At 38.7% G+C, this 12087-nt stretch overlaps 1 protein-coding gene and 1 long non-coding RNA gene across 8 annotated transcripts in view; one reads left to right on the forward strand and one right to left on the reverse strand.

The window, feature by feature from the left end:
• Positions 1–3267: 3267 nt before the first annotated feature.
• Deup1 (deuterosome assembly protein 1) overlaps positions 3268–12087 on the reverse strand; it is a 79238-nt gene continuing 70418 nt past the window's right edge. For all 7 annotated transcript variants that reach the window (XM_090343050.1, XM_090343048.1, XM_090343046.1 and 4 more), the window contains 2 exons: positions 8652–8751; positions 3268–4131 (listed from right to left, as the gene is read on the reverse strand). In XM_090343050.1, coding sequence (XP_090199176.1) covers positions 3955–4131; positions 8652–8751 — 277 coding nt within the window. In that variant the 3' untranslated portion in view covers positions 3268–3954. The remainder of the gene's footprint in view (positions 4132–8651; positions 8752–12087) is intronic.
• The window catches only part of LOC150056613 (uncharacterized), a 44460-nt gene continuing 37656 nt past the window's right edge, over positions 5284–12087 (forward strand). Inside the window, exon 1 of the long non-coding RNA XR_016537281.1 lies at positions 5284–5373. This is a non-coding gene — a long non-coding RNA (uncharacterized LOC150056613). The remainder of the gene's footprint in view (positions 5374–12087) is intronic.

Consider the following 12087-nt stretch of genomic DNA (forward strand, 5'->3'; position numbering starts at 1 on the left):
GCTCAGGCCCTGAGTTAAGCCAGGACTAGCAAAAAAGAAAAAAGACATCTGAGTATTGGTGGCTTACTACTGATACCCTAACTAGTCAGAAGACTGAAATCTGAGGACCAAAGTTCAAAGCCTGCTCCAGTAAGAAAAGTTTATAAGACACTAATCTACAATTAGTCAGCGAAAAGTTCAAAGAAGAGTTGTGGCTCATGCAGTAGAGCACCAACGTGAGCAAAAAAGCTAAGAGACTGTGCTCCAACACTGGTGTGCACACACACACACACACACACACACACAAGCCACAGATTGGAAAGATATGCAAATCACACTTTAAATACTTAATTCAGGTAATTACACTTGGACATGACTAAACAGCACTCTAAGCATTCCACAATGAGAACAAAGGAAGATATTCTTAGGAGAGGATCACAAGGGCTCATATAAAATGAGGCTTATTCAAATGAACTCCAAGAAATGGAAACGACTGGTTTCATTTATTGTACTGTTTGCAGTTATTCATTTTCCCCCTTTGGTTTATTCCCTTTTGGCACTGTTTTTGATTTCTGTACTCTTTGTCATGTATATAAGTTAATCCGATTTGGGGAATAAAGGGGAAGCATAGAAACATTGGGGGAAAGGGTGAAGCAACTCAGCAGAGACACTCACTAGGCACTATGTTGGAAATGAACTACATAACTTGGAAAGAGGGTTGGGAGGGGGTGATACTATACTAAAAGACAAGTATTCATTACCTGACCTACATAACTGTAACCCCTCTGTATATCACCTTTACAATAGAATTTAAATAAAAATTGACTTGAACTTCCAAAAAAAGTACATAACTCTTATAATGTTAGAACTTATTTATAAAATGAGCAAAGAATTTGAATAGACATTTTGCCAAAGATTATAGGTGATAGTTAATATATGCACAAGAAACAAAGATGCTTAAACATCTTGTCATTAGAGACATTCAAATTAAAATCATGGTAAGATACCATATCACAACACTGAAAGAAGACGGGTGTTGGTAAAGATGCGGAGAAAAGGTACCATTTGAACTCTGGTTTTCTTTTCAAAGTTAAATATACCACATGACAGAAATGTTACTCCAATGGAATTACTGATTAAAATTGAAAGCATATGTCTGCACCAAGGCTTGTATACAAATATTTCTAACAACTTTGCGCATGCTAGTCTGAAACTGTGAACTCAAGTAAGTGTTCATTGAATAGTGAGGGAGGATTGAACATAGTTTATCCATACAATGGAATACTACTGAGCAGTAAGAAGGACACCAATATAGGCCACTCAGAAAGGTTGTGCTGAGTGACAGAAGCAACATTAAAGACAACATGTATTCTGTTAGGTATGAAATGAAAAAATAGTGGTAGGTATGAGACTTTGGAATGGTGGTAAATGAACCCTACAGGACTTGGGGGAGGGGATGGAAATTTTTCTTTTGAATAATCAATTTTTAAAATTATTATAAAGGCAAAGGATAGAGGAGTTATTTCATAAGTCAGGTCATGATTCTATTTCTTTTTGGACAATTCTACGTCTTCCTTTATTCTCTCCCAGTTGTTGGTCATGGCACTTGAACTCTGGGCCTGAGTACTGTCTCTGAGCCCTTTAGCTCAAGGCTAGTGTTCTATCACTTGAGCCACAGCTGTAATACTTTATGGTGGCTAATTGGAGATCAGAGTCTTGTAGACTTCCGTGCTCAGGCTGGCTTTGAGCTGAAATCCTCAGATCTCAGCTTCCTGAATAGCTAGGATTACAGGCGTCAGCCACAAGTGCCTGCCCACCCGCCCCCCCAAAAAGAAACATTTATCTAAGAATATCTTTTCTTTATTCAGAAGTCCTTTTATTTAAAAATTTCATTTTTAAGTGCCTACACAGAGAGGTTACAATTCCATGTCAGATTATGAATACAATGCTTTTTGATTAATGTCACTCCATTGTTTACACGATTTTTCCCCTTCCCATTCTATCCATTTTTGCATCGTGTACATTGAATATAATGAGTTTATTTGCTCCCCCTCCTTCCCTCTATCCATATGTCCTTCTCCATTGCCCACCACCTCCACCAAAATACATAGCCAGTTCCTGGTACTCATATTGATAAACAGTTAATTAGTTGTTAGGAGAGTTACACCTTTGGATCCTTCCTGCAAGTGTACCACCTTTAATAAGTTGGTTTTTGTGTATATGCATACAGTTCTATGAAGGTTACCATGCATGTTTTGTATTTAGTTTCCACAGACGAGAGAAACATGAACTGTCTCGCTAAGTCTAACTTACTTCACTCAACACAAATGACATATTCTTCTAAAAGATGAGTAAAACTCCATTGTATACATGTGCCGGGTTTTCTATCTAGGGATATTTTAACTTCGGTTACACTATATTGAGACTCTTTAAAAAGAAAGAATTATAAACTAAGACTTTCCTTGAAATTTTTAAAAAATAAGTGCGGCAGAGTAGACATATGGATGTATCTATATCTATATCTATATCTACTGATAGTGACTTATTTATATACATATGACTTTCAAAAATGATCCTTAAATAGTTGCACAAAGGGGTTTCAATCCAACATGTTCAATTGTGAGGACAATGCATCTTTGATCGATTTCACACCTTTCATAAATTGCCCCCATCTCTCCCAAACCTACCCATCTCTCACATTCTTTAAAATAGATGGTTACAAAAAGAGTATTAGACAAGAAACATGGCAGAGAAAGAGAGCACATGACATGGACATGCCACAGGAAAACAGCACTTCAGCTTTTGCCAGTTGTTGTAGCCATCTTCCTATATGCCATATATATATAATTTTATTGTTGTTATTAAAGTATTTTACATACAAATTACCAGCTCATAAGTCAGATGAATACACTGAGTACAATTCTTTTATTTTGGATGCCATCCCTTTCTTTACTTTTCCCTTGTTCCCCCCTCTCCATTCCTGCCCACAAGTTATATAGCTCATTTTTCACCTAATATATACTGAATAGCATGATGGCATTTGTTTATCCTTCTTTTCTCCCTTTGTGCACCCTTTTTCTCTCTCCCACAAAAGGAAAAAAATAAAGCAAAAATAAACACCACCACCACCACCACCACCACCAATAACATAAAGAAATCCATGCTTCTATTTCCTGCTATATCTTGTCTTGAAAGAACATTGGATTGTCAGTTTTATATATGTATATCTTGAAAATTACTCGTCATGAGGTCATTTTGCTATTGTTCTACACAAACTTGACATCCATCTTTTAAGTCCATTAAATTTTGAATTTCTTTATTGTATGAACAGCAGTGATTACAAGAGAGAATTAACAACAATAAAGCCTTATACATGTTGATCTCATTCATGAGCATGAAGTCATTCACATGGCCTCATGTCTGACACATATATTGCAAATGTTCTTTGCATATTTCATACCTTGCTGACAGTGAAGCAGACATTATGAAATCCGAAAGTAAACAGTATTGCTCTATCTTTTTTAGTCTAAAAGTAATCCTAGGACGTTTATATAGTTCAAAATATTTAAACTATTTTATTTCTAAAAATCCTTTGTTTTTCACATTTAGTCCAAAGCAGGCTGTTCCCTCTGTGTTGGGCACAGCTGACCCTGGCTCCTCATTTGTGGAGAAAGTAGGATTCAGTACACATGATTCAGATAGGAAAAAAATGGCATTTTAAAACTCAAACTATTTCTTAGACTGAAAAATAAAACTCTTTTGGAGTAGTCATATTTATTTTATAGGAATTTCTCAGCAGAAATACTTGATATGTTTATGTAGAACCACAAGCAGCTTTCACAAACAAAATGCTGACTGTTTTCTAGCTGCCTTACAGGAATTATTTACTGCAGAAAACAGAACAAAACTTCTTAGTTTTGTGAATAAACTTTGCATATATTTTGGAGGGGGAAACAAATAAAAAAGTGTAAAAGCTCATATGTGTCTATTTTGTTTTAGTCTGGTGTATTTATTAAGAGTAAATTCGGTGTGTCTTTGCAGCTCATCAATATGAGTGTTTAGAAGTCTTTCAAGTTCTTTTGCTCGTTTCTCTTCTTCCAGAAGGAAATGCTGTGCGGCCAAAGAAGCTGGGAAGGATATATCTGGGGGAGACTAGAGAAAGAAGGAGAGAGAAAGGTGAGATGAGAAACACAGTGTCTCTTCAGGTATGTGTTACCCTGTGCATGCTCAAATATTTCAGGAGTCTCTCAGATTTGACTACCTGGGCTGCCTTAGAAACTTCATCTTCAGATTTCTGCCTCCTGATTAGCTAGGAGGAAAAGATTATGATAGTGGTTAACAGTAAACACAAAAAGAATATCTGCCTCAGATATGCCCTACTAATCGAGACAGCAAATCCCAAAGGCTATACAGTTTAGGATGCAGTAGAACTGAGCAAAGAAAGCTCACGTAGGCAGAAGCAGGACTGGCCTAAGAAACTTGGACGCATGAGACACAGAAGCAGGATCGGGATTGGAAAGCAGCTCTGTGGGAGAGGGGGCCAGGATGCCTGAGTGAACCCTGCTTACCCTGTTTCATGTAAAAAATTCCACTGGTGATGATCCCTGTTCCACCCTGGTACTAATGCAGACATGCAGCTTAGCTGTCACTTACTTAGTGTTTATATACAAAAAGAAAAATAAAGACTGTGGCTGTGAAGGACAGTACAAAGATTATATCTACATCTATATCTATCTATCTATCTATCTATCTATCTATCTATCTATCTATCTATCTATCTATCTATTTTGCCAGTCCTGGGCTTGAGCTCAGAGCCTAAGCACTGTCCCTGGAGTTTCTCAAGGCTAGAGCTCTACCACTTGAGCTTCAGCACCACTTCTGGCTTTTTTTTTTCTGTGTATGTGGTGCCGAGGAATTGAACCCAGGTCTTCGTGCGTGCTAGGCAAGCACTCTACCACTAGGCCAAACTCCCAGCCCCATAAAGATAACTTTTTAAGAGAAAACTTGTACTGTAATTTGCCAGTTTTGCAATGTCTTTTATCTCTGTTCATCTTATTTTGTTGGGAACAATTAGGCTTTATGACACGACTGAAGTGCCAATAATCTGCACAAAGCAACCAAGTTCACAATCTGGTCCCTTCCAAACTTAGTTGCCATGGTGGAAGATGGTAGCATCCCATCTTGATTGCTGGGCCAAATGCAGTGCATTCACTCCATTCACGAGAGTGGACCTCACAGCTGCGCACAGAGGGGACACAGCAGTAGGTCTGGCAAACAGATCAAACACCCAGTCAGCCAGTGGACCACTGGGAATTCCCATGGCCTGGCTCAACCATGTGCTAATGGTGGAGTCACCAAGAATGCTGGAGGAGGCTGGACCATCTGCTTGTCAAGGTAATAACATTAATATCATGTTAATAATGCCCAAAGAGCAGGAAGTGGCAAGAATGTCAAAGGCACAGAAAGACACAAGTGCTCCAGAGGGTGGGGCCAGGAGTTTGGCCTAGTGGTTAAAGTGCTTGCCTAGCATGCACGAAGACCCGGGTTTGATTCCTTGGTACCACATACATAGAAAAAAGCCAGAAGTGGTGCTGAGGCTCAAGTGGTAGAGCTCTAACCTTGAGAAAATCCAAGGACAGTGCTCAGGCCCTGAGCTCAAGCCCAGGACTGGCAAAAAAAAAAAAAAAAAAAAAAAAAAAAAAAAGATCCAGGAGTGCAGCATGTTGTTTTATGTGTCCAAAGTGAGAACCATGTCAGGAATGCACCTGAAAGATACTCTACCCTTAAACAGACTAATCTGATTCATGCATTGGGTGAGACTGAAGGGTGGCATTTGTTTTTGTTTTACTTTTGAGCAATCCTAGAACAAGAAAGGCTCCATACTGTATTTGAAATGGGGAGTGAATCCCACAGTGGAACTTCTCAGAGAGAAATGCATCTTGTCAGTTTCAGTGGACAGGCTTTGATGCAGGTGCTTCAGGTTTAGAGCAAAGTCCTGCCATGCATAGCAGAAGGCTGTAGGCCACGTGCAAAATACTTCCTGTTGAGTTCTGGTTGAGACAGGGCATCCAGCAAGTGGACAGGAAGACTGGTCCATTTTCTGTCCTTAGCCATGCAGTGGAACATTTCTCATATGGGACCCAACAGCAGGGCTTCTGTTCCACCAAGAGTGACCTACCTTCAGCTGCTGCATAGAAAACAGCTGAGCTCCTAGGAGGCACCCCTCCCCCCCATCCAGGGATCCATGCAGTGGGCTTATTCCTTGAGAAAGGTCTCACTATGGGTTTTTTTTGGTGGGATAGCCTCTAATTGTGACTGTCCTATCTCTGCCTCTACAGTATCTGGAATTATAGGCATCAGCCACTACCATATCTGGCCAAGTAAAAATTCTAAACAAAACATTAGATGATCAAGTTAGCTTTATTCTAAGAATGCAAAAATGAGTTAATCTAAAATCAAGATAACATTTTATATTAACTGAGCAAAGAAGAAAAATTATATGGGGAGGGGAAAAAGATATTTGATAAAATTCCATATTGTTTCAAAATGTTGTATAAATTTATGAACAATTAACAGTCTGGAAACAAGGAATGTTCTTAATTTTTTACAAAAAAGACTCTACAAATACACCAAGGAAATATCATAAATCAAGTAAGCTAGAGAAGACTTTTTGTGACTGAGCTTCAGAGAAGGCATAAGTATAGTGTTTCTCAACACTGTCTTGAATCAGTACAGTAAGGGAAGGAAAAGGAAAAGGATGTAAAGATTAGAAAGAAGGAAATCATGCTGGAATTATTTTTACTATGAATATAGAAAACCCCACCTTATATACAGGGCTGGAATAAATGGCTCAGGATTAATTGAACATTTCCATGCCAAGAAGAGATTAAGAATTTACTTTTGCAGCATATAAAAATTAATTCTAGTTGAATTATGTATCTCAATATGAAAATTAAAGAAACAAAGTCTCTACAACAAAACATAGAATCTTTTTATAATCTAATAATTTTCAATAGAAACCATCAGAAAGTTTTAAAGAGTATGCCCAAAGTACTAACTATAAAAGAAAGCATTCAAATTAGAATTCATCAGAAGACATAATCAGTTGGGTGCCAATGGCATATCCCTGAAATTGTAGCTACTCAGGAATCTGAGACCTGGGAGAGCTGTAATTCAAAGATAGCCCGGATAGAAATGTCTGTAAGACTATATTTCCAATTGCAAAATGCTAAATGCTAGATTGGAAATATGGCTCAATGGTCAAGTGCTTAGCCATTAACAAGAAAGCTGAAAAAGTATGAGTTCAAGTCCTGGTACTGGCACATGCACAAAACCCTCCCCCCAAAACAGTAAAAATAAACACATAATAAGAGAAGAGACAAGAGTACATATATATATGTATATATATATATATGTATCCAGAACATGGAAAAAATTCCTGTAAAGCAATGAGAATAAAATAGTGCAATTGCAAAGATGCAATTCCTGCAATCGCAAGAACTTGGACAGATTACAAAGGTATCAAAATGGCCAGTAAACATATAAAAAGGTGCTCAGCCTCAAAGTCACTGGAGAAAAACAGACTAAAACCACAGTTACATGCTACAACTAATGCACTGACCATCATGGCTAAAATAAAGATGAGTAATAATTAGGACACATTTTAGAAAAATCATAGACGAAGTTCATATACTAGTTGCTGGCGTCTTTACTGGCTCAGCTAGAAAACTATGGTAAAGTTGATGACCCATCCAGAGTAACTGCTGCACACAGCACCAAATGATCAGCGGAGGAAAACTGTTACCAGTATTTCTTGTGACAGACACCAAACTAGAAGTAATTTATTGTCCAGAAGGGTAAAGAAATGAATGATAGCATCTGTCTGTGATTTATGTACAATGGCATACTACAGAGAAACAAAACCCAATTAAAAAGTATCTCCATAACACGATGATGAATCCCAGAAACAAGGTGCAATAGTAGAAGTCAGACACAAAAGGATATCTAAAGGATGCAATGTACATAAAACTTGCCAATGGGAAAATTCATGGATGACTTTCAAAGACAGAAGCATGAGGAAGTAGGGATTGAAGGAGAAATGAGTAGGGCTTATGAGTGTGGAAAATATTCTGTATATTACATGCTTTTTGGGGGGGGCAGGGGGTGTCTCTGTGTATCTGTACGGGGAGCTTGAACTCAGAGCCTTGACTCTGCTTAAGTTTTTGGCTCAAAGCTGGAGCTCTACATGTAGAAAAGCTTCTACTCTACCACTTGGGCTACATCTCCACTTCTGACTTTTTGCTCATTAACTGATGACAAGAGTCTCTCAACTTTGTCCACGATTTTCAGATCTCAGCCTTCTGATTTTCTAGAATTACAGGCATGAGCCACCAGCACTTGGTAAACATGCTTTTTTAAAAGCCATTGAAGACCAATTGTAGTTCTTAAAAACACAGGGCTTAGTTCTAAAGGCTGCATATAAAAACAATCACTACCAGCAAGTCTGCCCTGCACTAGAGGTTCATAACTATTGACACTAAAATGCTTCGCGCGTTTTAGACAGCTATGGCTGTCATGATGATGTCCACACTCGTGCCCAGTCCTATTCAATAAGTGACACTGAAGTTACTCTTGGGACCTTGATTGAGAGAAAGGCAGCGGGCAGGACTCACCAGAGGGAACACGTCCTCCCCGCTAATGAAGGGGCTGGTCATTTCTCTGGCTTGGAATGCCAGTGCAGCACTTCTATTTGGCTCACCATCTTGGTTAAGTCTGAAAGAGAAGGAATGGCTGTCGTTGCTGTACCACTTGTGCACACAGCCAAGGATTTTAATTTCTTTGGGGTCCGAGGAGAGGGAAATGCAATGTTTTCTGGGCTTGTTAACTGGGTATCATTTTTTTTTGCCAGTCTTGGGACTTGAACTCAGGATCTGAGCTCTGTCCCTGGGCTTTCTCAAGGCTAGAGCTCTACCACTTGAGCCACAGCACTATTTCTGGCTTTTTTCTATGTATGTGGTATTGAGGAATCAAACTTGGGTCTTTGTGCATGCTAGGCAAGCACTCTACTGCTAGGCCAAACTCCTGGCCCCTGGATATCTTTTTGAAACTTATTTTCACAAATTATTTTTCCTTAAAAGTTTAGAATCACTCTCCTTCCTGGGCTTTGAAGTGTCTACTTCTTGGCCCTTCAAATAACTGGTCAGTTTCAGAGAAATCTCAAAACAGTTATGACTGCATTGACAGTTGTAAGCAGACATTCTTTTTATTTCATTTTTTTGCCTCCTCCTTCATTTTCTCCCACCTTTCCCCCTTCCTTCTCCCTTCCCAAGTTGTAAAGTTAATTTTCAGCATGATGTAGAATTGGTTCAGCCTTTGTCCCACTATTTCTGTGATTCTCTTTCCCTTCCCCAAATCAGATAAACTTATATACAAGACAAAGTGTACAGAAAAAAAGGGTGACAATAAGGAATAAACCAAAGGGAAATAAGAAAGAAAAAAAGAAATAGTTGCAAACATTACGATAAATAAAACCACTTGTTTCCATTTCTTGGAGTTCATATAGACAAACCTCATTTTATATAGTTATATGCACATAGCTGTTGAATCATTGTGATACTCTCCTAAGAACATCCTCCTTTGGCCATGTATTGTTTGATTCAAGAAATATCCAAAAGAGACAAATCTATAGAATAGAGATATGTGGTTGCGGTTGCCAGGGACTGGGAGGAAGGACAAGGAGTAAATGCAAATAGACCTGTGGTTTCTTTCAGGAACGAGGGAAAAGGGTTCTAAAAACCATATTATAGGCCGGGTGCAGTGGCTCACAGCTGTAATCCTAGCTACTAAAAATCATTAAACTGTGTGCTTAAATTAGTTGATTTTTATGGTGTTACAAATTATGTTATGATTTTTATGGTGCTGGTCCCGGGCTTGGGCTCAGGGTCTGAGCACTGTCCTTGGACTTTCTCGAGGCTAGAGCTCTACCACTTGAGTCACTGCACCACTTTTGGCTTTTTTCTGTGTACGTGGTATCAAGAAATCAAACCTGGGTCTTTGTGCATCCTAGGCAAACACTCTTACTGCTAGGCCAAACTCGTGGCTCCAATAAAAATAATCTTTCAAGGTAAAAAAGAACACCTTCCTTTGTTCTCAGTGTACAAACGCTAGCAGTGATGTTTAATGACTCATGTCCAAGTGTAATTAATTATTCGTCTTTTACGATCCATTGGATTGATTGGTAGATTTATAGGCACATTCTAGTTATTAGAAATGAGGAAAACCATGCTTCTTTGGGTCTGGCTTACTTCACTCAATATAATTTTTCCAAGTCTCTATTTCTTTATGAATGACAATGTCATTCTTTCTTATGGAAGCATAAAATTCCACTGTGTATATGTGCCACATTTTCTTGGTCCATTCATCCACTGAGGGGCATCTAGACTATTCCCATATCCTAGCTATGGTAAATAACGCTGCAATGAATGTGGTTGTGATGGTGGTTTCTGGTCATTTGGGTAAATGCACAGGAGTGGGATTGCTGGGTCACAGAGGAGCTGTATGTTTAGCCTTCTGAAGTGCTTCCATACTGCTATTGTAATCCTCTGCTAGGAGAGTCCTAGATGTGTACTAATTATTACAGATGAGGGAATCCATTGAGCAGCACTATTTACCATAGCAATATGGAACCAACCCAGATGCCCCTCAGTAGATGATTGGATCAAGAAGATGTGGTACTTATTATACATAGTGGAATTCTATGCTGCCATCAGAAAGAACAACATCTCCCCGTTTGTAAGGAAATGGAAAGATTCGGAAAAAAGTGAAGTAAGCCAGACCCAAAGGAACATAGGCTCCATGGTTTCCCTCATTTGTAGTATTTAGTACACACCCAGGACTCTCCTAGCAGAGAATTAAAATAACTCAAAACCTAGGTACATAAGGTCATATAGGAGGAAACTAAATGAAATGAACTCTAGGATATGGAAACAAGAGTTTTATCTTGTGTGACTGTTGTTCTTAATGTGCCATGTTATTTCTCTTCTCTTTTTTGCCCTTTGGTTAATCTCATGTTGTTACTGTATCTGACTTTGTTACCTGGTATATTGCATATGTTTATTTGAAATAGGAAAGGGAAGGGGGGAAACAAGATAATTGGGAGGGGGTGGAGGGGGGGAAATGGGGACATAAACATGAGAAAAGGTATCAATGTTTGAGAAGTAATGCACCTACTGTCTGGCGAATATAACTAACCCCTCTATACATTACCTCGACAATAAAAAATAAAATTAAAAAATTACCCTCTCTTCTAAAACAAATCCTCATAGAAACAACAACCCCATCAATAAATGGGCTAAAGAGAGACTTCTGTGAATAAGAACTAGGAATGGCCAATAAAAACATCTCTGGCCATAAAAGAAATGCAAATCAAAACAATAATGAGATTCCACCTCAACCCAGTTAGAATGATCTTTATCCAAATATTCTCTTTAAAAGCTTAATCATACTTCACAGGCTTTCTTTTTTTTTTTTTGCCAGTCCAAGGCCTTGAACTCAGGGCCTGGGCACTGTCCTCAAACCTTTTCAAGGCTAGCACTATACCCTGTACCACCCCACCACTTCCACCTTTTTCTGTGTATGTGATACCAAGGAATTGAAGCCAGGGCTTCATGCATTCTAGGCAAGCACTCTACCTCTCCGCCCCATTCCCAGCTTCTTCACAGGCTTTCTTGATGTGTAGTCATAACTAACTTCAATTGGGTTTCATAATTTACAATATATTTTCAATTTACATCATTTTACTAGTTGTACAATCTTGAGCAGTTGATGCTGTCTTTCTGTGGCATAAATTTTCTTATAAGGAAGGTTGCTGCGAGCTGACTTATTAACACATGTAAAACACTTAGAACTACTACTTGGCTCAGCACTCAAAGGTTAAGTGTTATTTTTAAACTCAGTTAATCTCATAACCAAGACAAGGTAGGCATTATCCATAGATGAGGAAGCAAAGACTGAAAAGTGCAATTGTTTATAACTGGGTACAAAGGCACACACACCTATAATCCCTGTTACATGTGAGCTCCTGTGAGATCAGGAGGATGAAGACTTGAG

Source organism: Megascapheus bottae, chromosome 12, assembly GCF_031878675.1.
Source record: "Megascapheus bottae isolate mThoBot1 chromosome 12, mThoBot2.hap1, whole genome shotgun sequence".
NCBI lineage: Eukaryota > Metazoa > Chordata > Mammalia > Rodentia > Geomyidae > Megascapheus > Megascapheus bottae.